The sequence below is a fragment of the Sturnus vulgaris genome, chromosome 12 (assembly GCF_052056855.1).
Source record: "Sturnus vulgaris isolate bStuVul1 chromosome 12, bStuVul1.hap1, whole genome shotgun sequence".
Lineage (NCBI taxonomy): Eukaryota > Metazoa > Chordata > Aves > Passeriformes > Sturnidae > Sturnus > Sturnus vulgaris.
In genome coordinates, this window is record NC_142254.1 from 18,006,066 (window position 1) to 18,030,979 (window position 24,914).

At 40.9% G+C, this 24,914-nt stretch overlaps 1 protein-coding gene across 2 annotated transcripts in view; it reads left to right on the plus strand.

Annotated features, from left to right (window-relative positions):
- The window catches only part of CDH13 (cadherin 13), a 429,361-nt gene that overhangs the window by 375,227 nt on the left and 29,220 nt on the right, over positions 1 to 24,914 (plus strand). For both annotated transcript variants that reach the window (XM_014874444.2, XM_014874443.2), the window contains exons 9-10: positions 5,462 to 5,644; positions 7,072 to 7,325. In XM_014874444.2, the coding sequence (XP_014729930.1) occupies positions 5,462 to 5,644; positions 7,072 to 7,325 (437 nt within the window). The remainder of the gene's footprint in view (positions 1 to 5,461; positions 5,645 to 7,071; positions 7,326 to 24,914) is intronic.

Sequence of the window (24,914 nt, forward strand, 5' to 3'; positions counted from 1 at the left end):
GGTGACTCACAGCTATAATTTCTGCTTTGCATCTCATTTACACCATCAAATCCTTGTCATTCCATGATAATGCTTTATATTTATGTGGTGCCTTTCATCTAAATGGCTTTCCAAGTGTTTCATGTGTTGCTTGGTGTGCAGCTTACATCAGCTTAATCCATCACTTTAATACAGATATTTTTGTAGTGAAATCGAGCCACTGTTTGTGTCCACATAGCAAAGTCTGTGAACAGTCTCGAGAAGTAAAATACCTTTCAAATCTGCAGAAGAGATTGGGGAGATGCAGCACCAAGTCTCAATTCACCTTGACCACACTATTTTCCATTAAATTGTTCCAGTGGAGGGTTTGGTATGAGCTGATTTTGCTCAGGTGCAGTTTTCCTGCCCTCCAGGGGCCCAGGGCAGCAGAGCAGCACCCTGGGCCCTTGGGATGGGAGGAAATTGGCTGCAGGATCAGCAGCACCACTTTGGGCAATACACAGATGCTATTTCCTTCTTTATTTCCCCTGCCTCAAGCACTAATGACTTGGTTTATCCTTTTCTGGCCAACTGGGCTCTGTGTACCTCTGAATTCCACCTGAAATGCTCATTTCTGACATTTATGATGACATTCCTGATTGATTCAGAATGCAGACCTTTGTGACCACACTGAAAATTCATTTGTACTTGGAGATGTTCCAGGTACAGAACTATGGAAAACACGTTGTTTCCTTGGCAAATAAATCCTGGGAGCTCAGGTGCATTTGTACTGAATGACAGCGTGCAAAGGAAAAGGCAAAAGGAGCAAGCAGGTTGCAAGAGATTCTATAACTTGTCATCACATTCTCGAGAAATTAGACAGACAAAATATGGTCACAAAGGCAGTGGGCTTCAGTGGAGGGAGATAATTGCAATAATACAATTTCTCTGTTGAATTTCTAACACAGACATATGAATTAATACATCCCATTATTTTCCATCTTTTATGATATAAAGAAGAGGAAACAAACATGTGATAGCAGCACAGAATACCTTCCACTGGAATATCACCCTGATAAATGCAAACTGACACAGAGTTTTAATTTGTTTGTTCCTGATTGGGAATCACAGCGTGCAGAATCTTAATGAGCCATTGGGTAGTGATCACCGACCCCAGGCACGTTTATCTTACTTTGTGCTTGCTGCTTGTAGCAGTTCTTTAATTTGAGTGTCAGTGCCCCACTCTGGGACAGTTTTTTAGTGGCTTCATAAAGGTGTCACGCTGCTGCTGGACAGGAGGCATTGAGGTGATTCTGATGCACTTAAGTTCATCTCTTCATCTGCTCTGAGAAGTCAGTAAACAGAATCTCATTTACTACAGAAGTTTTAATGAGGCTGTGAGATAAGAATCTGATTTTCATATGGTCTGGGTACCATTTCCAGTCATGTATGAGGCTGGGGTGGGGTCAGTGCCTGGATTCTCAGGTGATAACATTTTGCAAAGTGATCTTTTTGTGTGGTGGGAATCTGACAAGGCTGGTTTGTCTTGAGACCATCCAGAGGAAATTTCTGTCGACAAGAGCTGCCCGTGCCCTGTCCTATCAGCTCATGACAGGGCTCAGTGTGGAGCAGGATTTGGCTCAGTGTTACCTCCTGGCTCCAGCAAGAAACCACTAAATGAAGCTTGAAATGTGCAGGGAAAGGAGGTGTGCAGGGCTGGGGCTCTCTGCTCTGCTCAGGCTGTGTTTAAGCACACCTGTCTGAACATTTCTGGTCTCCCTGCCATCCCTGAACTGACTCCTGTGCTCTAAGAAATAGCAGCTGCTCGTTGTCACCTTCCAGGACCTCCATGGCCCATGGAACCACGCTGGTGATCCCTCACAAGAATTCCAGGGTCCTTATCTGATCCCTCACAAGAATTCCAGGGTCCTTACCTTGTCATCATGATGGCAAATATTGCTGACTTGTCACATTTTCAAGTCTATTTATGCACCCTCACAAGCCTCACTCTTGTCATCTACACCTATCACTGTATTTCCTCAAAATCTTTCAGTTCCCCATTAACTGCTGTTCACTCACTGTTTCCTTCCAAGTTTTTATCAGTCTGTTTTCTGTGTATTTTGCTACAAAATTTTGGATACAGAAAAAAAAGAACTGCATCTTTTTTCCTCCCCTATATTTCTAAAACTTTGAAAATGACAGAATTGCTAAAATCTCTGGGCTATATGCACGATAAGCACAATAAGTGACAGTGTGGCACATCACAGAGCAGGTTAACCTCACATTTCAAATACTCAGAAGCAGTAAATTCACACAGCTCCTTCCAGAAAACCCAAAAAAAAACCCCCCTCTGGCCTAGGGTATTCACCTTGTAAGTTATTAGTGTTAAAATGGGTCCAAATGATAGCAGTTTAAATAAAGTACTGAACTCATCTACTTTATTCTTAATTTATAGTGGTGCTTAGGGGATGTGCAGATATTTAAAATGAGTAAAATCAATTAACTTGTGATCCAATTATTTGTGTTAACCACTGTGGGGTTTTATTTTAGAGCACTGGTTCAGATTTTCCCAGTTAAGCACCAAGCTTTGAGAGTGTAAACCTTTCACTGTGAAATATGAGGAACTTGTGGTTATTTTTTCTCTATTTCCAAATCAAATTCCTATTTTTTCCCTTTCATAGTTTTTAAATTCCCTTTTTTACTTTTGTTTTTGAAGGGGACTCCGCATAAGTGTAACAGATTTTTCTAAACGTTGAGAGGTTTATTCCTTAAATAAAGGTGACTGAACAGGCAAAAGAGTTCACCTGCTAGATAAAATACACTTATTTTTCTAGGCCACACGGTTTCACAGTAGATATGTGTCTTTTGCAATCACAAATCTGTGATTTATTACACTTTTCACATTATAAATTTAGAGTACACCTCTGTGGTCTGATCATTCTGCTTTTCCATCCATCTTGAACAGGTTTTAGGCTAACGTTCCAGACAGCTTCAAATGTCTGTGCTTATATGGTTGTTTCCAAAATGTGAAGGATGCTGGGGGTGAGGGTGCCACTGTACCTGGCATTGTTTGGCTTGGCACAGCCTTTCCCTGTGGTTTTTGGCATTTCCTTGGCCTGCAGGAGTCAGAAGCTCAGCAGTGCTGTGCCCCCAGCAGGTCCATGTGCCCTTTCTCTGCAGCTGAAGTTACTGAGAGCTCTTCCTAAACAAGGAGAAAATAGAGATGCAGAATAAAGCCAATCTCAGCTGAGATATGCATGATTTAGATATCTTTAGCCTGATATTCCATAATGTTTGAACTAGCTGGCACACCATGGCAACCTTTTCCATCTCAGTCTGTCACTGGTGGGGTAAAAATAATAAATTTCTTGCACAAGATTCCCAATAATATATCTGAATAAAACAGCCATATCTTTTAATATTTTGCCCTAACAGCTCTTACAGTTCCCAAGGTGAGCCAGGAGTACTGAACACTTAATTGAATCAGACTGGAGGATTAAGGAAAAGATTTTTCTGAAGGATCAATATGAATTAGAAGCAGATTCCTGGTCAAATCTAAGGGTTAGATTCTTTAGCATTAGGCTCCTTGAAGTCTGGGCACCTTTTTATGCAGCTGAATGGAAATTGCTGGGTACTGAACACTTGTGGGAAAAATTCTGACCTTTATGGATCTGATGTCTCATATTATGTATGCTCAAGTTGGGACAATATGAAATAATATAAATATATCAGTTGGGCTAATTGGTTATTTTCAATCAGAGTAAGAGGTATCCAAGTCTCCTTGACAGTGACAACATTTGGCTGAGCCAGAAGGAACACAATCTTGGTAATTCTTCTGTTATTTCCAAGATTCTTAATCGAGCTTTCCTTTTAATTTGTTTCAAAGCAAGTGAAAATATTGTTGTATTATCATTTAGTTAATTAAACTGCAAATGAGCTTAATGAATTGTCTGAAACAAAGCTCAATCACAACCTGTTACATATTAACTAGCAAAATCAAAAGAATCTTTAAATTCTTAGTTAGATACACCAGGGAAGGTAGGAATAGCCAGTTATTAATGTCATCCTTTTATGAAATCAGGTTTGAGGCTGGAAAACTTGAACTGAATGCATGCACTCAAATTATACAGAAAAATTGAAAAAGGGTTTGGGAAGATAAATCAAATCTATTGGAAAAAGAAGGAAAACAAAGATAACTGAACACAGGGGAAGGCATAGTCATCCTTGCTTTATTTTCATATGAGGAATCCACTTTACCTACTATTTGTCCAGATTGGGAAATCTATATATTAATAAAACACCTTTTTCTGGATTCGGTATTTTCACAAACTCTTCTGCAGTGTTATGACTTCTTGTGTTCTGTAAGACAGAGGAAAAGACATTTAGTTTATTCAGGTCTTGAAGCCACTTGTGTGACTCTTGCCCTTGAGTGATGCATTGTCACCAGCGATGCAGCTTTTAAGGAGCACACGTACAGCAAAACCTATTTGTGTCATTAAAGTTTGTAATTTTGGCCTTTTGAAGGCTTAATCCCTAGAAATGCTAAAATTTCCTAATGATCTGTAATGGCAGTGCTGATGTTCAGCACTTCTCAGGATTAGGTCTGTTATCAGCCTGGTTTATCCACCTCCAAAGCAGGTATTATCTTATCACTCTTATATACAGTGCTTTTAGCACGTCAGCCTCAAGTACTTGAAAGGTGAGGAGTGTTATTAAGTCTGACCCTTACAGGCTTTTCCAATGGTTTGCTTAATGTTTTTTTTCTACATAAATAAGAATGATGGGGAATAAACTAGAATTTTCTTACAGGGCTTAGCTGGTTGAATTGTCCAGCGATGCATTTCACAAGGTCGTAAAAAATTCCTCCACTGCAAAAAGAAAGCAGCACTGACTTTTAGTTATGCAGACAAACTAGTGGCATGAGGTCCAATTATTTTTGAGTGTCTTAGAGCAAGCCCTCAAAAAAATGCTCTGGGAATGGGTTTTGTGAGACCTGTTTTGTGCCTTGATAACAGTGCAGTGAAAAATGAATGTGGGTGGGATAATTCATGAAAAGAAAAAGAGTGTAAAATGCAAAACTGGATTTGTTTGTAAATAAAAGTAGATTTGAAGGTGAGGATGGTGTGTATAAGGCAGGTTCCTCTTCCCTCAGTTCCCTTTCTGGGAATACATGCAGCTATGCAGTGCTGCAGGTGTTTTCATGCTTCACTTTCCAGTAACATGAGCTGAACTGTCTTCCTGTGATCAGAACCTTCCCGAGCTCCATTCCTATCACATCACTGCTTATCTGCCATCTATTAAATGGAGAGCAGCTGAAATGTGCTACCTCATATTTCATAAGTGGGAATGCATTATTTAAACCCCACAACATTCGGTTTCGGTCAAGGATTCCATCTTCCTCCTGCTAGAGTAAATAATTAATGCTGCCTTGGATATTTCATGTGTGTGTGGTCATTAAGTGGAAACAGTAACGATTTCCTCTGTGGTTTTTTTTTTTTTCCAGTTCCAGGCCACGGTGAAGGAGGGGGTCACGGGTGTAATAGTGAACTTAACTGTGGGCGACCGGGACGACCCCGCCACCGGGGCATGGAGAGCTGTCTACTCCATCATTAATGGCAACCCAGGGCAGAGCTTTGAGATCCACACCAACCCCCAGACTAATGAGGGAATGCTCTCTGTTGTCAAGGTGAGAACAGTCCCCTCCTGCCCTGTATTTTTGCTGTCAGGTTCATCCTCTGGGTTCACTGCACAAAACGAGGCACAGCAGGGATAGGTTATTCGAAGATCTGAAGTTGGCAGCCAGCCCTTGTCCAAACTCTGTGTATAACCCCCTCTACTGTCACAGTAACCTTATTTTTTTAATCACAAGGACTGCCTGTCCCTAGCTGTATTGCCATTGTGCTTAAATAACACCCAATTTTGCAATAATCATCACAGTTAATTGTGAGATTTGACAACAAAGTTTTGTTTGTTGCTGGAGGTACAATTAGAGTTCAATAACTCCATTTTGTTCTCAGTTAGAGAACACATGCAAGTAGCAGGAAAGAAAGGGGCATGGATTCAGAATGAATCCACATTTCTAAAGTGGAATGGTCCCACATTTCTGTGTCTCATAGGAAAATTTATTGCCTAACTTTGTATGATGACAATCCTATGTCTCAAACTTAACAAATAAAAAAAAGAAAAAAACCCTGTTTGCTGCCTGTACCAGAATGTTCTCTTCTTGGCTTCAGAAGAGGCATTGTCAATTCTTAATACAAATGCATGTATTTCCATGGCAGTGTCTTTGATTTCAAGACTGGAGTTGAGGAAGCAGCTTGTGTTATTGTCATGAGTAGCTACTGAGCATGACTCATTTGTTTATTAAACACATGTTCCATATAAGTGAACATGCATATATGAGCACTGAATTGTGTCTATGACGTAGACACAAATGTAAGCTCTTGGACAGAGGGATGTCTCCATGGGTTTTTAGTCCATTATGTTTATTATCTTCAATGTCCTTGGTGCCTTAAGTTTTAGCTTTCATATTTTCCAGATTCTGCACTGCATTGGTGTGTGACTCTGAATTTCATATCAAGTGTTACAAGTTCTCCTCCCAGCTCAGGCACACAGAACAATCCTTTTCCAGCCCCACAACCAAGGACACGCTGCAGCTTCAGCCCCAAAAAGTGCAAACAGCAGCGACTGGAGGAGAGAATCTGGGAGGATGGGACTGCAGAACCTGGAGCTGGAATTGGACAATTAACCCCAATATGGAAATGAGCCAAAACTTATAAAGATGTGAAAACTCCTGACACACCGTGCATCTTGGGTCCATCTTGGGTGTAGCCTTGGCTGGGCTCTTGTACTGCCCAAGATGAATCCTTTGAAGGATTTTAATAAATCCCCAATTTATTCCTTTAACTCTGTCCAACCTCTGTTCCAGATCAGCCTCTTTAAGCATCACCCTTTAGAACTGTGTCTAATCCTAAACTCTCACCAAATTCCAGGTGCAAGGAACATTATTGTCCCTTTCCAGCTAATTCTGCTGTCTGCAAGTTTGCTGTGGGCAAAAGGAAAAAGTGTAAAGCATTGCCTTTGAACTTTGCCCTCTGATCTTTTCTCTTGCAGCCTTTGGACTACGAGATTTCAGCCTTTCACACGCTGCTGATCAAGGTGGAGAACGAAGACCCGCTGATCCCAGACATTGCCTACGGCCCCAGCTCCACTGCCACGGTCCAGATCACGGTGGAGGATGTGAACGAGGGCCCTGTGTTCCACCCGAACCCCATGGCAGTGACCAAGCAGGAGAACATCCCCGTGGGCAGCGTGGTGCTCACGGTGAACGCCACCGACCCGGACACTCTGCAGCACCAGACCATCAGGTGAGAGCAGGGCCCTCTCATCTTCACCCATCACTACCTGGGAATGTCTTTTGTGCCCAAATTGTGTTTAACTTGTTTTGGCTCTACTCAGTAAGAAGTTACAATTTCTATTTTTTCCTGCGATTAGAGATTCAGTTTGTTGAAAGCACACGAGTGTATTAGAAAGGAAACAATAATTTTCCACGCCGTGAGATTCCTACAGTAGAAAAATCAAGTGCCTACAAGCAATAGACTTGGCTTTGCATAGTTTCAAAATTATTTTTAACTTGCTTAAACTTAACTTGTTTATTCTTCTTCCTTCATGAGAGCCAGGGAAGATACAAGTCCAAAATGTCGATAGAAATTATTAATCTGTTTTACATAGAGTTTAAATCAGTTTATGATAATTCATAACGTTCCTCAGTAAAATAATGACTGTCCATCCACTTTCGAGATCTGAGAAAATATTTCCCAGTGAAAGACTGAAGCTAAAGGAAGCTTGGGCCTTGTCCAGATAAATGAAAATAAAATGTTATTTCTGTGCTATAATAATATAATCCCACACTTGTGCCATGTCACAAGGAGCAAACCTGGATATTACATGGTATCATCATCTTATATTTTGATCCACCTGGCTTGGTCTTTTGGCTTTAGAATCTATGAAAAGTGAAAAACCAACCAGTTTGTTCTCTAAAACTAAATTGACTTTCCAGACAGCTTTTCTCAGCATTTGAGAATTACAGGTTAGGCACTACCACTAAAACCTACAGCTGTGTTTAATTTTTCATTTCTCCTTGTAAGTATCATTTCCCCCGGGTCTCAGTGTGTATAAAAGGGGATAAACACCTTGTGAGAACGACTTCAAAGCTGCAGCTGAACAATGGCTCTGCCAATCCAGACCACAGGCACAGATCTCTCTGCTGTCACAGGGTTATTTAGCAGTGATTGTGCAACCCTTAAAGAAGGTTTGACACATGTACTGTTCTGCAATAAAGAAAGCTGCTGATCTTGAAGATGTTCTCTGTCAGTAGCAAGGCTTGGTGAAAATGTCACTGCAAAGGACTTGGATTTGAATGATGAGGAGGTGAATTTAAGCAGGGCAGTGTGCTCATCTGCAGGGAAGCAGGAAAAAGGCAAGACAGATAATTAAAAGTTTCAATTCTCTGCATCACCTCAAAGATAATGTTGTTAATAGCATTAGTCGTTCAGTTTTTCCTCCTTTGATTTCTACCACAAAAATACCAGTTTATCTGGAGGATGATTCTTAACACACCATTTCCCTTGTTTTCTAAACGGATTTATTTATACCATGATTTCTTATTCTTAAGTTTAGCTTTTGCTCCAAAGATCCCTTATTTCATAGACAAAAATTTGTGTCTATGGATGGAATTTCTGTTGCTTGTCAGACAGGACAATGTGACCTTCAGCAGCTTTGCTCAGAACCTGGCTTGTGCAGGGAACAGATATTTATTTCCTTTGGGTTTTGGACTGAGTTTAAGAAACAAATTTATTGGTGTTCTCTATAATTTAGGTGTTTTCATGGGAGATAGGAAAACTAACATTCATTAATGTAACAGCTGATTTTGTGATGCTAAAAGAGAAAAGGCATGGAAATGTAAGGATTTTGTTATCAAAGCCAACAATCCAGGAGCTATTACCTGAAACTTTCTCCTTGACCTACTGATTTTGCTGAATTTCTCCAAACAACATTGACCCTGAATTTAAAGGGCACCCAGTGAGTCTGAATACTCTTCAATTTTTAAGGATGGCACCTTTCATGCTTTAAGGGTGGTGTGTAAACAGTCAAGTAACAAAAACATCTTCTGCAGTTCACCACACCTCACAACTGGCTGCCAAGGAACCCCCAAATCTTGACTAACTCATAAACAGAATTTTCCCAAAAGTTTTACTATAGCTGCATAGCCAAGCATGGAAGGCTTATAGCCAAAAGTAAGACTTTTTTTTTTTTTTTTTCTTTTTTAATGTGCATTTTAAAAAAAGAGCAGATTTAAACTAGATTGGGCTGGGAATGAGGAATGATCATCTAAAGAAACTATGGAAATGGAAGTGGTTGTGTAAGTTAGAGGAAAATACTGCAAATGTAATGGAAATCTGGGAAATGGTAGAATGCATCAGGAAAAGGCTGGTTTGACTACCTGTCAGTCCTATGCAGGGAAAGCATAGAAGAGCATTTTTTAAAGATGCTTTAATGCTGACAGGTGTTGAAACACCTGGGTCCCAGCAGTGAAAGAGGCAAACTGTGGCACGAGAACAGCACCTGCAATAAAGGACAGGGACAAATTCCAAGTGTAAAAGCCAAAACCACTCACTGGTTGGGGTCTGGCTGAAATATTTAACTCAAATTCCCACAGATAGATGTGTGTTTAGAGTTTGGGACAATGTGCAGGACTTTTACAGAGCCCTGGTACCAAATTTATGGTTCTCAGACTATAATTGTGCCACCAGCCCTTGCTATGACTGTATGGTAAAATAAAGGCCAAGCAGGGACAGCACAGGCTCCTAAATGAGTGTGTGGATTAAATTAATATTAATGACCATGAGTGAGCAATGTTTTGTCTACAAGAAGCAATGAATGTCAGATTTGTGCTGTGTGAACAGTGTGCATCACCCCAACAAAGTATAAATCTCTTTAAAATGGGCAGACCAGCAGAGAATTAGTAATGTTGGTGGGCTTTGGGTTCTTTTATTCAGCCTGTTGCAAGTGAAATGTATCTAACTGCAGGGATATTTTTAGTTAATTTTCTGTATAGAGCTAGTAAAAGGACCTGCTGATTATTTGTAATCAGGAAATTTAGTTACTCTACTAGATATAACATGATAAATGCATTTCAAGACCAACAAAAAAGAGTAGAGAAACCATTTTTGCCATTGTCTGCAACAAGATTGAATTTATTCTTTGAACAATGCAGATCTGAATCAGAATCAAATTACTTATCTCTGAAAAACGTGGCTTACTTTGTAAAATTTCCTGAAGACAGCTGTACTTTTGAAGCAATTTTCCTTCTTATTCTTCAGCTTCAAGTGTTTTTGCAGGCTGAGGAAGAATTGCATTTCAAAGCTCAAACAAGCTGGCAAAAAATGTGTTTCAGTGAAAGAAATAAGACTCCAAGTCACAGACCTCGGGCTGTGGCCATTTGCCTGCACACGAGTGGCAGCTCTTCCCTGTTCCATTGGCATTAAAATTCCAGAGGAACCCGAGGTAGAGGTGGGAGCATCATCCTGGAAATAAGAGGTGGAAAACAGTGTTTGTTCCACTCTCATTGCTCCCAGAAAGAAAAAGAACCTGTTCAAGCTGGATCACATTTCTCAGATTCATTACTTTTTTGTTGTTGTTTTTGTTTTAAGCATTTAAATCTCTCTACGGTTTCCATCTTTTCTGGAATTAAAAATTGAAAGAAATCCAGCAGGTCCCATTTTAATTATAACCCAACAATTTATTAATAGAACAGTAATGAAGTTTTTTGAAATTTGATTTCTTAATCAGGGACCATTGTTATTTTTGTGCCAGATTTGAGAGTTTAATTTTGGGTACTTCTTCCCAACCTCTGAAATTTTAATCAGAAGTTTCAAGTGTACATGTCAATGAGAAGTTAAAGGCCAAATTTAATAACATTTTCTACCTTGGGAAATTAAAAGAAGAACCTCACTCTGAAATCCATTATTAACAGTAGATCTTAATTAAACACAGTTATGGTTCTCAATATTTGACTGTGTGAAGAGATTGGTTTCAGTATTTTTCCCTTTTTTGGGATTCAACAAGTCCAGAATATTCAGTAGTTAGACTTTTAACTACGTGTAAATAAGTTGTTTACTGCAGTGTATTTGTAATTTTTAATTAGAGCAGTGTTGTTTTCTGGTTTCATGGCTTATCATGGCAATATATTTTTATTACCTACTGTGCTCTTGGATTTTAAATTATTTATGTAAACATATTGTTTCAGTGTTTATTCTCAGTAAGCAATATGAGTCAATGCTTCAGAAATATCTTCACAAGAAAAGTTTATTACAGCTCTAAAGCGTATCTAATTCATTAAGTAGAATTAAAATGCAGCATTTGAAGCTGGAGAACTTAGAACCCAAACTGCACCGAGTTTCATGGGAGCAGGAAAGGCTGCAGAGATATCTGAAGCTCTGTGTGTAAATAAGGTATATATCTGTAATATATAATAATGTAAATAAGGTGTATATTTGCAATATATAATAATGTAAATAAGATATATATTTGTCTATAATATTTCCATCAAGCTGCCCCACAGAGTACAGGTGGCTCCTGCAAGCACAGGGACGCTGTCTCCAAGCCCTGCTAATCTGGAAACAGGAGCAAAGCCATTTATTATTGTCAGCATTTCCAAATAACTGCTACTGGTCTGTGTGGAAGGGGACAGACTCTGTTTCTCTTGATATAAATTGCATTTTTCTGTGCTGCAGACTAAGTGTTAATGAGCATCAGAGCAGGGGGAGGAGGAGGAGGCTGAGCCCAGCTGAATTAGAAGTGATTGTGTTTGTTTGCTGCCCTGGAGGAGGTTGCAGTGAGTCTCTTCTGCCAGGTCTCCAGTGAAAGGATGAGAGGAAATGTCCTTCAGCTCCCCAGGGGAGGTTCAGATTAGACACTGGGAAAAAAATTCTCTGCCAGATGTGTGAAGTATGAGAATAATTTGCTCAGGGAGGTGGTGGAGACAGATCTGGAAGTGTCAAGAAGTGTCTGGATGTGGCACTTGGAGATGTAGTTTAGGAGTTGAGTCTTGGCTGATCTTGAAGATCTCTTGCAGCCTTCATGGTTCTGTGCATGATTTGTCTTTTCACCAAGAACTGGATGATGGATTAGGAATGTCTTTGGGAACAGGAATTTTTGATGCTGGGACATGTTTTGCTTTAGATCAGATCATCCTGGCTTTGGGGTTGGTGCTCTGGAGTTGGTGGAAATCAGTGGAAATGTTCCAACTTCTAATTGAAGGCAGCCATGATCTTTGTCCAAAAAACAAACAAACAAACAAAAGGCTGCCTAAAATTCTATACAGTAGTGCTGAAAGTACACTGAAATGGGGTTCATTGCTCAGTGAGTTTCTCCCAAATCTCAACTGGTTGAGAAAACGAGGGAGAATTCTCTGGAAAAAGCAGGTTTTACTTCTGTTCCTTTCCTTGGCTGCCAAACCCCACCCTTCCACACAGCGAATGCATAAGCCATGCATCACAAAGACAATTCAAAAAGCCTTTTTCATGTCCCTTGCCAGGATTTTTTCAGAGATCTTGAACCCCCTGTGAACAAAGACGAGGCTTCACATCACATTGCTCACAACCACTTAAGGGATCAATTTTGCATACTTTGTTGCACATCAAGCCTTTTTAAAGCACTTTTGTTGCTGGTGGAGGTCAATAAACTCCTTTTTTGGGATTCACTCCAATCACTTCCAGAAGTACTACATAATGAGAGAGAGATAGGAAGACTTAAAGAGTGAATGCTTAGGAAGCAGCACACTTAGTCATGGTTAAATATGTCTCCTAGAGTCTGAAGGACTTGTCTTTGATTCCTAACACCAGGAGATTTGTTTTCCTTGTGCAGACAGAAGAATAGCTCCATTGTTACAAATGAGTGGCTGAGCCATGCTCTCAGCATGCAGCACCAGAGTTTTTCACTCTAACTTATACCCAGGAGCATCTCAAGTTGGCTCTGCAGTTTTATTGATGGCCTGCCTGAACCCAGCCACTGGGAATTTGTAGTGCATCTCTGGATCTGAAGTTGCTGTGAGTTGGGCAGTGTACATTACTTTTCTCTTCCTTTCTGTTTTTTAAGTTAGATGGAAAGGCAAGGAGAGAATCTGCTTGAAGCAAAGAAAAGTTTTTTTCAGTTCTGTCTTTGTAAACTTTGAAACACAGAAACACCAACTCTGGAGAGCTGTGGGAATTGGGATATCCAACAAACAATGCCAGAAGAGAGGGGATTGAATCAGCTCTGAAAGAATGAACGTGGGCAGTTCCCTCATGTTACACAACCATTGCCTGTAATTGCAGGTTTTCAGTGTCAACCACCGGCTCAAAAGTATTTTACACAGCAGCCTTTTTAATGACACTGTTCCTTGAAGGTGTTAACACTGTCTGAGTGGGTAATTATTGTCATAAAACTAATATCTGAAGGAAAAAAAATAGTAAAAAAACTTGCATTGTCTTTTTTTTTTTTTTTGTCAGTTTGACCAAACTGACTTCCACTTTTTGTTTACTGAGCAAAGTTAATGACCCCTCTTTCCCCATAGAGCAAACTCTTTAGGCCTACAGCATTAAGGGAAAGAGGCAAAATTATTTCTGGAGTGGTACTGTATCTCCTTTATTCTCCTCTTGTACCCAGAACCACACTGATGTAACTCTGGAAGGGTGAAAATGGCTCAGGAGTCAAATCAGCCCCATTTTCCCTGTGCAGAAGATGGTTTGTAGCTGGCCAGCACTGTCTGGATTTATCACCAAGGCTGAACTAATGTGGAGGAAGCAGCTGGTTAAAACAAATAAAAAGAAAATAAATAAAAATACTCGGGTGGGAGCTACTGAGAACAAATGACTGGAATTAAATCCCACTGCTGAGAGAATTGAAACATCTGCCAAAGCTGCAATCCAGGCCCTGTAAAAGCTGTGGACAGCACCTGATGCTGACCATTGAGGAAAGCCAGCTCCATGTCTGTCAGCTCCCCTAGCAGAGCAGCAGAGTTACAGGAGAGGCTTTTCCTCCGAGCTGTGAGCAGATGTTGATGATGTGCCCCCCAAGCTCTGTCATTCAGTCCCTTTGTTGTTCACAGGCGTTCCCTGGCTGCTTTAATTCGCCACCAACCTGTCAGCACGTCCCTGCTCACACTGCCAGGGTCCCTGGCATCACTGATGCCCCGGCTGCTGTCAGTGTCTCTCACAGTGAGGGACACCTCTAAGTCTCCCCTGATGTTTCTTTTTGGCCTTTTTTTACTGATATTCTCTGCCTCCGTGTTGGGGCAGATGTTTGACCTCTCCTTTCCTTCTTTCTGCTTTTGTATATCTTAATTTTCAGTGCTTGAGGCCAATCCCAGCTCACCAGTTTGGGCTAAGCTTTGTTATACCAGTTTTTGGCTTGCTGGGAGGTGAGGGAGCTTCCCTACTTGCCTTGTCCATGCTCATACCTTATCTTGTCTGGGTTCTTGGCTCTTCTAGCAGTTGCCAAGGCTTGGGGAAAGGTTAAATCTACATAAACAGGTTGGTATAGCATTATTTGCTTGTCCTCTCCTGATGGAAAAGGAGGTAGAGCAGGGGGGGAAAATTTTCACCCAGACTGAGTGAGGCTGTTCTGAAAAACAGTATCCCTTTCCAGGGGGGGAAATAATAAAAAAAAAAGATCAATTCTTCTCTCCTTGATTGGTCTCTGAAATAGCAGAAGTGTCTGAATTAAATTTCTAAAGGCTACCTAAAGCAGGGGGCCAAGGAATTCTCAATCCATGATCCATAGATTTGCCCAAACCCAGCTACCTGAAGCTAGACTTCAGCACTCCTGACAATACTTGTCAGAAGATCCTATTCTTAAAATTTTCCACTGCTCTACTCTGTTGGCATAAATCATAGTTAATATGTTGATATTAAAGCTGTGGATGATAGCATTGAAAATCTGTGTTTCCACAGAATCAAATAAGCCACAGTCACCTGTTTCAACTTGCTTTGATATTACCTTTAGAATCCTGAATTCTTGATTAATAAGGATGAATGTAGCATTTAAGAGGAGTTTAATTAGACCCTCTGTCTTTATCCTGCATAACAATATTATGCCACATTATGATTTCAACCGTGTCAGCACTCAGAATGAATGGCTGTGAACTGTGAAATTATAGGGCACATTTTTCATGTCACTGACTAAACAATATTGCAGATCTTCTTGAGAAATATAACAATAGGATCTATCAGTCACAAGTTATGCTTGCAGTGGAAGGCAGATCTAGACAATAACTCACTTTGTCATTACTGTTCTCTTCTAGCCTCAGAAAAGACAGGATTTTGTCTCTGGAAGAAGTAAAGAGTATCTTGATTATAATAAGTTAGCTATCAAGTTTGAGGACACAGTGTGAGGAGTCGTGTTGTTGGAGAAGGGGGTGGTATGAATTTCTCTTAATATTTTAAAGCTATTGAATTCTGGAGTCTCACTCAGCCAGGTTTGATCGTGCCTGAATGACTGTGTTACAGATTTCAGTGGTGCTTTGATAGAAATTTATTTGGGTTGGTTATTTGTATGATTGGAGCTCCAGGGACCGGTGGTGTTTTACATGAAGGCAAAAACTGCAAAATCAAGCACTGAAGCCAAAGTTTTCCAGGAAAATTGGTGCTGCAGCCAGGCCTGAATCCTGCCATGAAGGGAAAGTGTCTAATTAAACAATTCAGCACTTGTGTCTTTAGAGCAGGTGCAAATCTTGGATGGCACTGAGCAGAGGTTGTCTGGCACATTCTGGCCATATTTCATTAATTTACCATCTCCAGACTAAGGATTGAATAAATCATGGACACCCTCAGTTCAGGGCAAAGCTCCTGCTGGATCTCGGGGTAGGTTTCCAACTGGGAGCAGGAGTTTTCCTAAATGCACAGAATTTCTGTTGTATTCCTACTGAATCTGGGAGTAGGTTTTCTTCTGGAAGCAGGAGCTTTCCCAAATACACAGAATTTCTGTCCTGTTTACAGCCATTGCTCAGAGGCAAGGCAGCCCCAGCCTGTGCATTTCAAGGTACAAAGACCCCATCTCCTTTCAGGCTCACTGATGGTTATCCTTGGAGTGGAATTGAAGTTCAGTGAAGAAATTGTCAGAAGGCTTAAGCACTCATTTTTACTAAATGGAGCTCTGCAATGTTACAGTAATAGGAAAAACGCCTTGTAGAGTTCAGTTGGAATTTTTCTATTAACTTTGTAATAAGGATGCCAATTTCTGCAAAATAGTTTCTGAGTAAGAGTGAAATTATGCACTTTGTTAAGCAGCAGTAAGCCTGCAGATTCATTCTTGGTTCAAATGTGAATTACTAGGGACTGACTTCTTCCTAATTTGATGACCATTATACCCTAGGTAAATATGCCTACAGAGACATGCATGCCTGCTCCTCATAGAGCCAGATAATTATTATCCATGGGATCTCTTGGGCAGCTCCTCTGGGTAGTGCTCAGCACCACATCACCTCGGAGATACCAACCCTGCTCACCCAGATTTCACTGAATAGTCCAAACCCCGGAGACTTTTCACACAATTACCTGTTTTAATGGGTGTGGCAGAGTGCTGCTTCCTCCTCCACATAGGAAATTTCCACAGGAATTCTCACTGCCTAAGGCCCAGCCTCTCTGGAGGTTCAGCCCTGGGTTGTTGGTAGCATTTTACACAAATGCAGCCTAGCCTTCACCTGCTAACGCTTCAGGACTAAAATAAGGATTTTTTTCTATTAGTAGAGAAGAAAGTGTGCAGATTCTGGAATCCTCTAAGTTATTAACCAGTGTTTAGAAAAACATTTTAGCAGAAAAAGAAAACAACACTGTCTCAGTTTTGCACATGTCCGTGCCAAGGGTGTTAAGTCAGTTGACTCATGGAAACTGCTGCAGAGTTCAGGCTTTGAAGTGTAAGGAAAAAGAAAGAAGGAAAAGCCCCTAATGGCTTTAATCTTTGTATAACTGTGCTTTTGAACAAATCCTTCTCTGTGCAGCCAGGTGAGTCTTTTCATTACAGCTTCTGTCATTTCAGGGAGTGGGGGGGAAACAGATTCTTTTAGTTTTGCAGGTTTTGAGGCTTCCAGTTTTTTGTCCGTCAAATTGAAACATTAAAATTCACCTCACAATGATGCTCTGAACCTGCATTGAAAGTGGCAAAACATTCAGATCCCAAAAGACAAGGGAAAAGGGTGTGAGAAGTATAACTCCTGGGCATCCAACCCCGGGTTAAACAGCATGAAGTAAGTAGGACATAATAAATCTTAGGAGATTAAATACATTCAATTCACAGAGCACTATATTTGTGTGCACTGAATGCAATGGATATCAAGCAGAAAATCAAACTATATCTGGCCAAATAGTATTTGGTAAAACATTTACCTCATTGGTACCTCCCTGCAGTCAGGCCAGGCCTGGATAAAATGTTTATCAGCAGTGTCAGGGTGGGAAATTAAGGTTAAACAAGCAACTCTAAATCTTCCATTTCCTGTTTTTTTTTTTTCAATGCTTAAGCCCACAGCATTTAATGAAAACTTTTTTTGTGTCATAAATGAATATTTCTTTGGAGCTTTCCCCTCTAACCTCCTCACATTTTCCATCACTGGCCAGCAGATTCCTTAAATGACACACATTTGTCATGTTGTTTAATAAATGTCTGAAGGGGGCTTGGTTATTATGATGATGAACATGATATAAAAATTGTGCTGTGCACAGTAGATTTGTTGTAGGCAGCACATAAGAGCAAGCCCTCAGATGCACACAGGATGTGTACCCGGGCAAGAAAGAAGTTTTTTCACCTGCAAAGGGAAATTACTGACTTCATCAGCATGAACTCACCTTTTAGTATCTAAAGGATATTTTTTCTATTAAAAATGTACTTAAATTTTTTATTTCCTCGAAAAACACAGTGGGTGGGGGGGTTAATGCATTGCATATTATATATTGAAATACACCTTGTGACTTATTTTTCAGAATATCTGGCAGGATTTAATTTTTGTCATCCTCTATTAATATTTACTTGTGCACAGACAATTTTGTTTTGCAGTAACATCACTCAGACAAGAGATGTTACAATGAACATGACAGAGTGTGGAATCTGAGTTTTAATGATTTTGTTCAACCAGTGGAAAGCAGTATTTTGTTTTCTCACATCCTTGGATGTTGGAGGTTAGAGATTCCTACAGGCAGAAAGGTGAAGGGGGGGAAAATTCAGCACAGCAACCTCTAACAAATGGAGCAGCCTGGACTTGATGGGTTTAGAAATAAAACACCAAAGACATGGTTATGCACAACCTTGAAACATGATAAGGGCCAGGTGGGTCAGAGACATCCATGGCTTTAAAGTGAGTTTGGACAGCTTGAATGCCCGAGGATCTGACTCCCTGAGGTCAGAAAAGGTGAATCACACTGCCCTGCTCATTTTTCATGGTCATTAAAGATAGGGAGTTAGGCAAACAAAAGAAACTGTCTGAAAAGAAAGGAAAGGATGTGGCACGATATCACATGTTGCTCCAACATTCAGGACAGAAAGAGGTCACGTATTTTTTAGTATAGTTCAATGGAATCAGTCAAATAAAACTCAAATAGGAGATTGTCCATTATTACCAAAAGAATGAAAGAGAATTAATTACATTTCTTCTGTAAGAATTACACCCATGAAGTACATAGTGTATTTGAAATCAGCTGGAAAAAAAACCTCCAAAATTTTAATTTAAAAGTTATTATTAGCCAAGAATAATTGTGCTTTTTCTCCACATTATCAGTAGGTAATATAATTTTTCCTTGGATATTGTGTCCTCACATTATTAAACATGTTACTGAATTTCTCACCTACCCCTTCCTTTTCTTGTTATTGGTGCTACAAGGTTAGAAACTGTTTTTTCTTGATGGATATTAATTCCTCTGGGCTACATAATTCTACAAATAACCAAGAGAGTCTGTTTTCCTACTATGAATTCAGTTCTTTCCAAAGAAAGATAAATAAGGGAACTGAAAGGAAAAACACATCCATTTTTGCATTACTAATCACAAAGTGACATATTTTATTTTATATATTATCTCCTTGCGCTTTCACTGTCCTGTAGAGAGTTCAACTTTCATAACAGATGCTTAGAGTTTAACCGGGCAACAAGGAGTTAACTCCTAACTAACAACTCCTAATTAACTCCTCGTTTGCCATCAAACTGTGACCAAAGCCATTCTGCTTCGATTCTGGTTCATCCCGGAGTGGTTTGCCTGGGTTTGGAGCTCCACACCTCTCCTCCCTGGAGGAAATCTTTAACAAGGCCAGGGCTGGAGGCAGGACAAGCCTTTAGTGCCAGAGTCACTGCGGGAGTGAGGACAGGCTCTGCTGAGCCCCCATTCCTGGAAGTGCCCCAAGCCCCATGGATGTGGCACTTGGGGACATGAGTTAGTGGTGGCTTTGGCAGTGCTGGCTTAATGGCTGGACTTGTTGATCTTAAATATCTTTTCCAGTCTTAATAATTCCATGATTCCAGGACTCTGTGCCAGCAGGAACCTGAATTTCCAGCACAGGGCTCTTGCCTGTGTCCAGCTCCCTCCTGGAGGGACCCAGTTGGGGACAGAGGGAGCAGCAGGGGCATTCTGTTGGCTCAGAGCTGGCATCCAGATGTGGGTACAGATGTGCTGCTGGAACCTCCCAGCCTGGCTGGCAGAGCTCTGCCTGCAGGAGCACGGAGTGGATGGGATGTGTCCCTGTGTGCCTGGAGCGTGTCCCCAGGAGCTGGTGGCACCCAGGGGCTGTGACAGCAGGAGCAGCAGTGGCCCTGCAGAGGCTGAGGGTGCTGCTGCAGCCTCCCGAGGGCTCACACAGCTCTGTCCACCGAGCAAATCCGCTCTGTGAGATGTCAGTTCTTGATTCAGCTGTTGTTATGAACTGCAAACACAAAATATCCTTCTGGGGCTCAGCTCCACTCTCAGCAAAGACTGCAATAACAGCTCAGGCAGTGCTCTAATGTGAGAAAAAACCCAAGACTTAAGCCAGGTTTTTTCCTGGATCAGGTTCAGCTCAACTCCCAGGATCAGTGTTTTCCTTCAGTGAAGTCTGGATTCCAGCGTGGATCTTTGCCACTCAAGATTACGCCTGTCAAATACATGAAAACACACTTAATAACCAGCAGATTAGCAGCCAACATCCCCCAAAACGCGAGTCTGGAGGGAGCCCTGCAGCAGCAGCAGCACATTTGATCCTGGCTGTCCCATCCAAGTTTAACCAGAGCTGGGGGACAGTGCTGTGTGTTCACGGGGACACAGAGGGAAGGAGCAGGGCTGGGCTGGTTTTTCCTGCCAGGTCTCTGACTGTAACGTGCCAAGAAATTCGGAGGCTTTCCACAGTCAGCAGAGCATCATTTCTCTCCCATCATCTCTGTGTTATGCCTTGGGAATAGCTGAGTCTCACAAACGAGCCCTGTGCAAGTCCAGCCAGCTCAGGAATGCCCCAGCTCTGTCAGCACAAAAAAAATACTGCCACTGCTTTTCTGGCACTATCAGCTCCTTCACAGATTTTCTTTCTGAATTACCACTTCTTGCACAGCCAATTTATTGTGTGGAGTTTTTTAGTTTTGGTTTTTTTTTTTTTTCCCTTTTTTTTTTTTTAATTTTTGATTTTGTTGCTAGGCTAAGGAAATGCAAGTGAAAATATTCATGCTGGTTCATCCCTTTCAACCCAATTCTAGGATTTCCTCTAGCACTGTAGAAGTAAAAACTACTACATGTAGTAAGGGATAGGATAGAGAAAAGTCTTTCTGTTTATAACTCTGAGTGCCTTGGGAGTAGCCAGGATTTTCAGACTGAGACACTGTTTGTGTCTCTTCTCTTTGTGTCATTTCTGAGCACTTTTTCCTTCCCAAAGATCTGTCACTAACAGGAAATTTTTTAAATTTTTAGTACTAAAGGAAGAAATTCTGCTAAATCTCCAGGAGTTAATTCCCAAAATGTCCCCCTTGATATTTCCTAGTCCTGGGAGAAAGGCCTGGGATAGTTCTAGACCTTATTAATTATTTTCACAGGGGCAAGGTGTTATTCCCCATTGCTGGGATATCCAATATCCTCCAGATTAATATTGGACTGGAATTTTTGAAAGGTACTGATGAGAAAAGGCAACAAAAGAGGCGAGTGAGTGTGCAGTGAAGGTGCCAGGGGTGTGTGCTGCTCTCACTGTGCTCTGAGTGAAGGCTTTGTCCTGGCACAGACACAAACTCTGCTGAAATGATTATCCTGCACATTAGTGATCCTTCCCTCTTGGAAATTCATTTGCAGGAGCAGATTCCCTTCCTTCTTTAAGGGATGGGTCCCAGAGCCCATAGTGGCCAGGGCAGGGAATGTGTTGGGATGCACAGGCTGGGGATGGAAGCTGTGCTGGCCCCCCCTGCCCTGCCCTGCCCTTTGGGGAGCTGTTCCCAGCCCAGGGTGATTCCTGTGGGACTCTGGTATCAGCCAGGGCACACCTGAGGCTTCCTGGAAGGTGCCAGAGCAATCCCCAGTCCAGCAGGGGCTGTATTGATCCAGAGAGATCAAAACTTCCCAGGCTGAGCCACCTCCAACCTCCTTTCTGCCCATCCCTTAGGAAAACACAGCTGGAGGAGCTGTAAAATGTGCAATTCCCAGCTGTGGTCAATACTGACATTGCAGTGCTCAATCTGCTGGGCTCTCAGAAAAATTTCCCAGTTTTTCAAGAGCTACCAGGGCAGTTCTCGGGCAGTGAGAGCAGCAAATGGATTTCAGTGGGAGCAGCTGCCTTTGCTGGAAGCACAGGCACAAAGAACAGGAGTGTGCAGAAACTTTGATAGAGTTTTGCTGCCAAAATCCTTCTCTGGGTAGTTTGTAAAAAGACCCCGAAGCTCATCTGATGCTGATTAGCTTTTGAGGCACAATTGCTACAATGAGAAAACTTTTACTGATTTGCATGTGTTGACAATTATTCTAACAGTAACAACCTGATTATACCAGTGTGTTAGTCCCAGATATGGTGTATTATTCCCTAGCTTTAGGAATAATTCTGATAGTTATGGCCTCTGGCTTCATTTAACCATAGCCCTAATCACTTCTGATTAAAACATACATAAATGAGTTTGTGGATTTTTTATTTTTTTTTTTTTTACACCTCACTTTCTAGGTTTGTTTGGTTTTTTTTGCCCCGAAGGAAAGAAAAAGAGAAAATTAGGTTTCAGCATAGAGAAATGTTTGAAAGACTGTACAATAATGAAAAATATTTTCGTTTCCAGAACATTTTATTTAAACACCTCATTAATACAGTTTTATTATTTTGATTTGATTAATTGCTGTAGGTTTTGAGTTTGGATGTATTTTATTATTTGAGTTGCAACAACTCTCCTGTTAGTTTCTTCATGTTTACCGAGGGGTTTACACCATTATTTCTCCACACAAATAACTAATTATTCAACCATTTTCTCATTTGACATCTCTCAGTAGCGGGGGACTGAAAACTGAATTTCATCTAATTTTTCATTCTGTTATGATGGTATCATTGGAGATGGAGAATTGTGATGAACGCCAGCCTGTTAAATCCCTGACGTGACAAACAGAACAAAGCTCTGGTGCCCCCGAGCAGAGCTGATGGATTCACCCTGGGAAGTGTCCAGGTTCTCAGTGAAACTTGCATTTCCAGTGACCAAAATTGCACTGTGGTACAACACTGATGGGGTGTTTTAATATATATATTTTTTAATTGTACTCTGAGTTGACATTTCCAGCCTGTGGAAATATTGCAAGGCAGTAAATCCTTTCCACGAAGCTGAAAAATGGCTCTTGCATAAATCCTCAATCTTCAGTGAGTTTAAAATTACATCTGACCTAACACCTTCCTCAACTGTGTTGCCAGAAAATGTGATTTATTTCAGGTTTTAGATTTAGTTAATGATATGTTTATTCTGATTAATAATAGTATCGATTTCAGTTAAATTTGCTTTTTTACATTTTTTAATTTTTTTTTTTCCTTTTAATAAAGAATCTAGCCAAAGTAATTCGAGCACGTCCGAATCTCTGCAGGAGAGCACTGCAGGAGGTTTTTCACAGCCTGCTGCTCATGTAGCACAGAGCCACACTTTTAGTGCATTTAAATCCAATTCAAATCTGTTCATTTCATGTGATTTAATGGTAAAGAAGCCTGCCTAGGTTTAGCTTGGTAGCTGGAGTGTGTAAATCAAAGATGGGCACTGGAAAGCACAAGCAGAGGACAGCTTAGATTTTATTTTCCTTTCTGACATTTTAACAGCATCTTTTGGGTTAACTCTGTGACTGGAGCGTGGTTACAAGGAAGGTGTTTAGGCCAAGGTTTAGGCCAGACACAGCGAGGTTTAAGATTCCCAAAAGGTCATGGAAGTTGTCAGTGATGATCTGCAGGGGTTCCTTCAATCTTCAGCCTCTCGGGATCTGTGAAACCCCGACTCTGGACACACAGAGAGCTCTGAGAGCCTTGAGGAGTCAGCGTGTGCACCATTTACAGTGGGCAGGAGAAGGGAAAAGCCCTTTAGTGGGGTCACCACTGTCCCTTTGCCATTTCCCTCATAGCCCAGCCCACAGTTCATGACATGTCAGAATCTTACATTTTGCCTCAATAAATGTGTGATGAAGCATTTATACCTTTTTTTTTTCCCCCCTTTGATATGAAATCCTCTGGTTGCCTTTTAATCCTTACCTGCAATGGAAATTAATTAAGGTAACCCAAATAATGGTCCCTTGTGCTGTTAGGCCAGGCTTTGTCACAAGGACCAGGAGTTACTGCCCTGTCCCAAGTTGTGTTTAGAGGCTGGAGCAGCAGATTTTAGGCAGTGCTTTTATATCTGAGTCAAAAATAGAATCCAAACCTCTGTATTCACCTGCACCTCTTAATTAACACTTCTAATCAATCCACATTGTTTTTCAGTATCTGAAAAAAAAAGGTGAATCACAAAATAACAGAATGGTTTGGGTTGGAAGAGTCCCTAAAGATCAACTCATTCCAAACCCCTGCCATGGGTAGGGATGCCACACACCAGACCAGGATGCTCCAGGCCCCATCCAACCTGGCCTTGCAAAATGAAAGCCCACAACTGCTCCAACAGCATTCTCCCAATGGCTTTAGTACCACAAATATTTTAAAATTTAAAAAACCAAACCAAAACAAAACAAAAAAAACCAATCCCATCACAATCTTGGAAGTCACATCAAAATGATCTTTACAAAATCAAATGTCAGTATAGTGACAGAGCATTCCTAAAACATACATTAGAGAATTGCTGTTATTGTTTTCATGTCACATGGCATAGGAATTAGAGACACAGCTGTGCAAGGCTGGGAATGTACAGGTATACATATATATCTATAGATATAGATATATAGATATATATATAGATATATAGATATATAGATATATAGATATATAGATATATAGATATATAGATATATAGATATATAGATATATAGATATATAGATATATAGATATATAGATATATAGATATAGATAAATATGGTTTTTGCCCTCCCCAAAGCTTATAAGCCAGGCCAGCCTGGGAGCAGGAATACCTTTGTTAACTCATGGCTAAAAAGCAGAAAAATTGCTGTGTGTCCTCAGTAATGAGCGTGGAGTGTGGTTCAGCTGGAGAATTGCTGTGCTACAATAAGGTTCCCTTTCTGCTCTTTCTGGTGCCATATGCTGCTGTAATTAGTGCAGGCAAAAGGTAATGAGAGCACAGTGGAGAAGAGGGAGCTCCATGGGAAGCAGGTTGATCTTTAAAACTCTGCATTATGTCATCCCTATGTAGAGCACAATACAGTTTTGATCCAGATTTTTAATGTTGCACTTATATTTTGGGAAGTTTTTTTATCTTTCTCTGAGAAGCACCACTGCTTCCCCGGGTGTGGAGATTTGTGCTGTAATTGCTGCACCAGTCTCT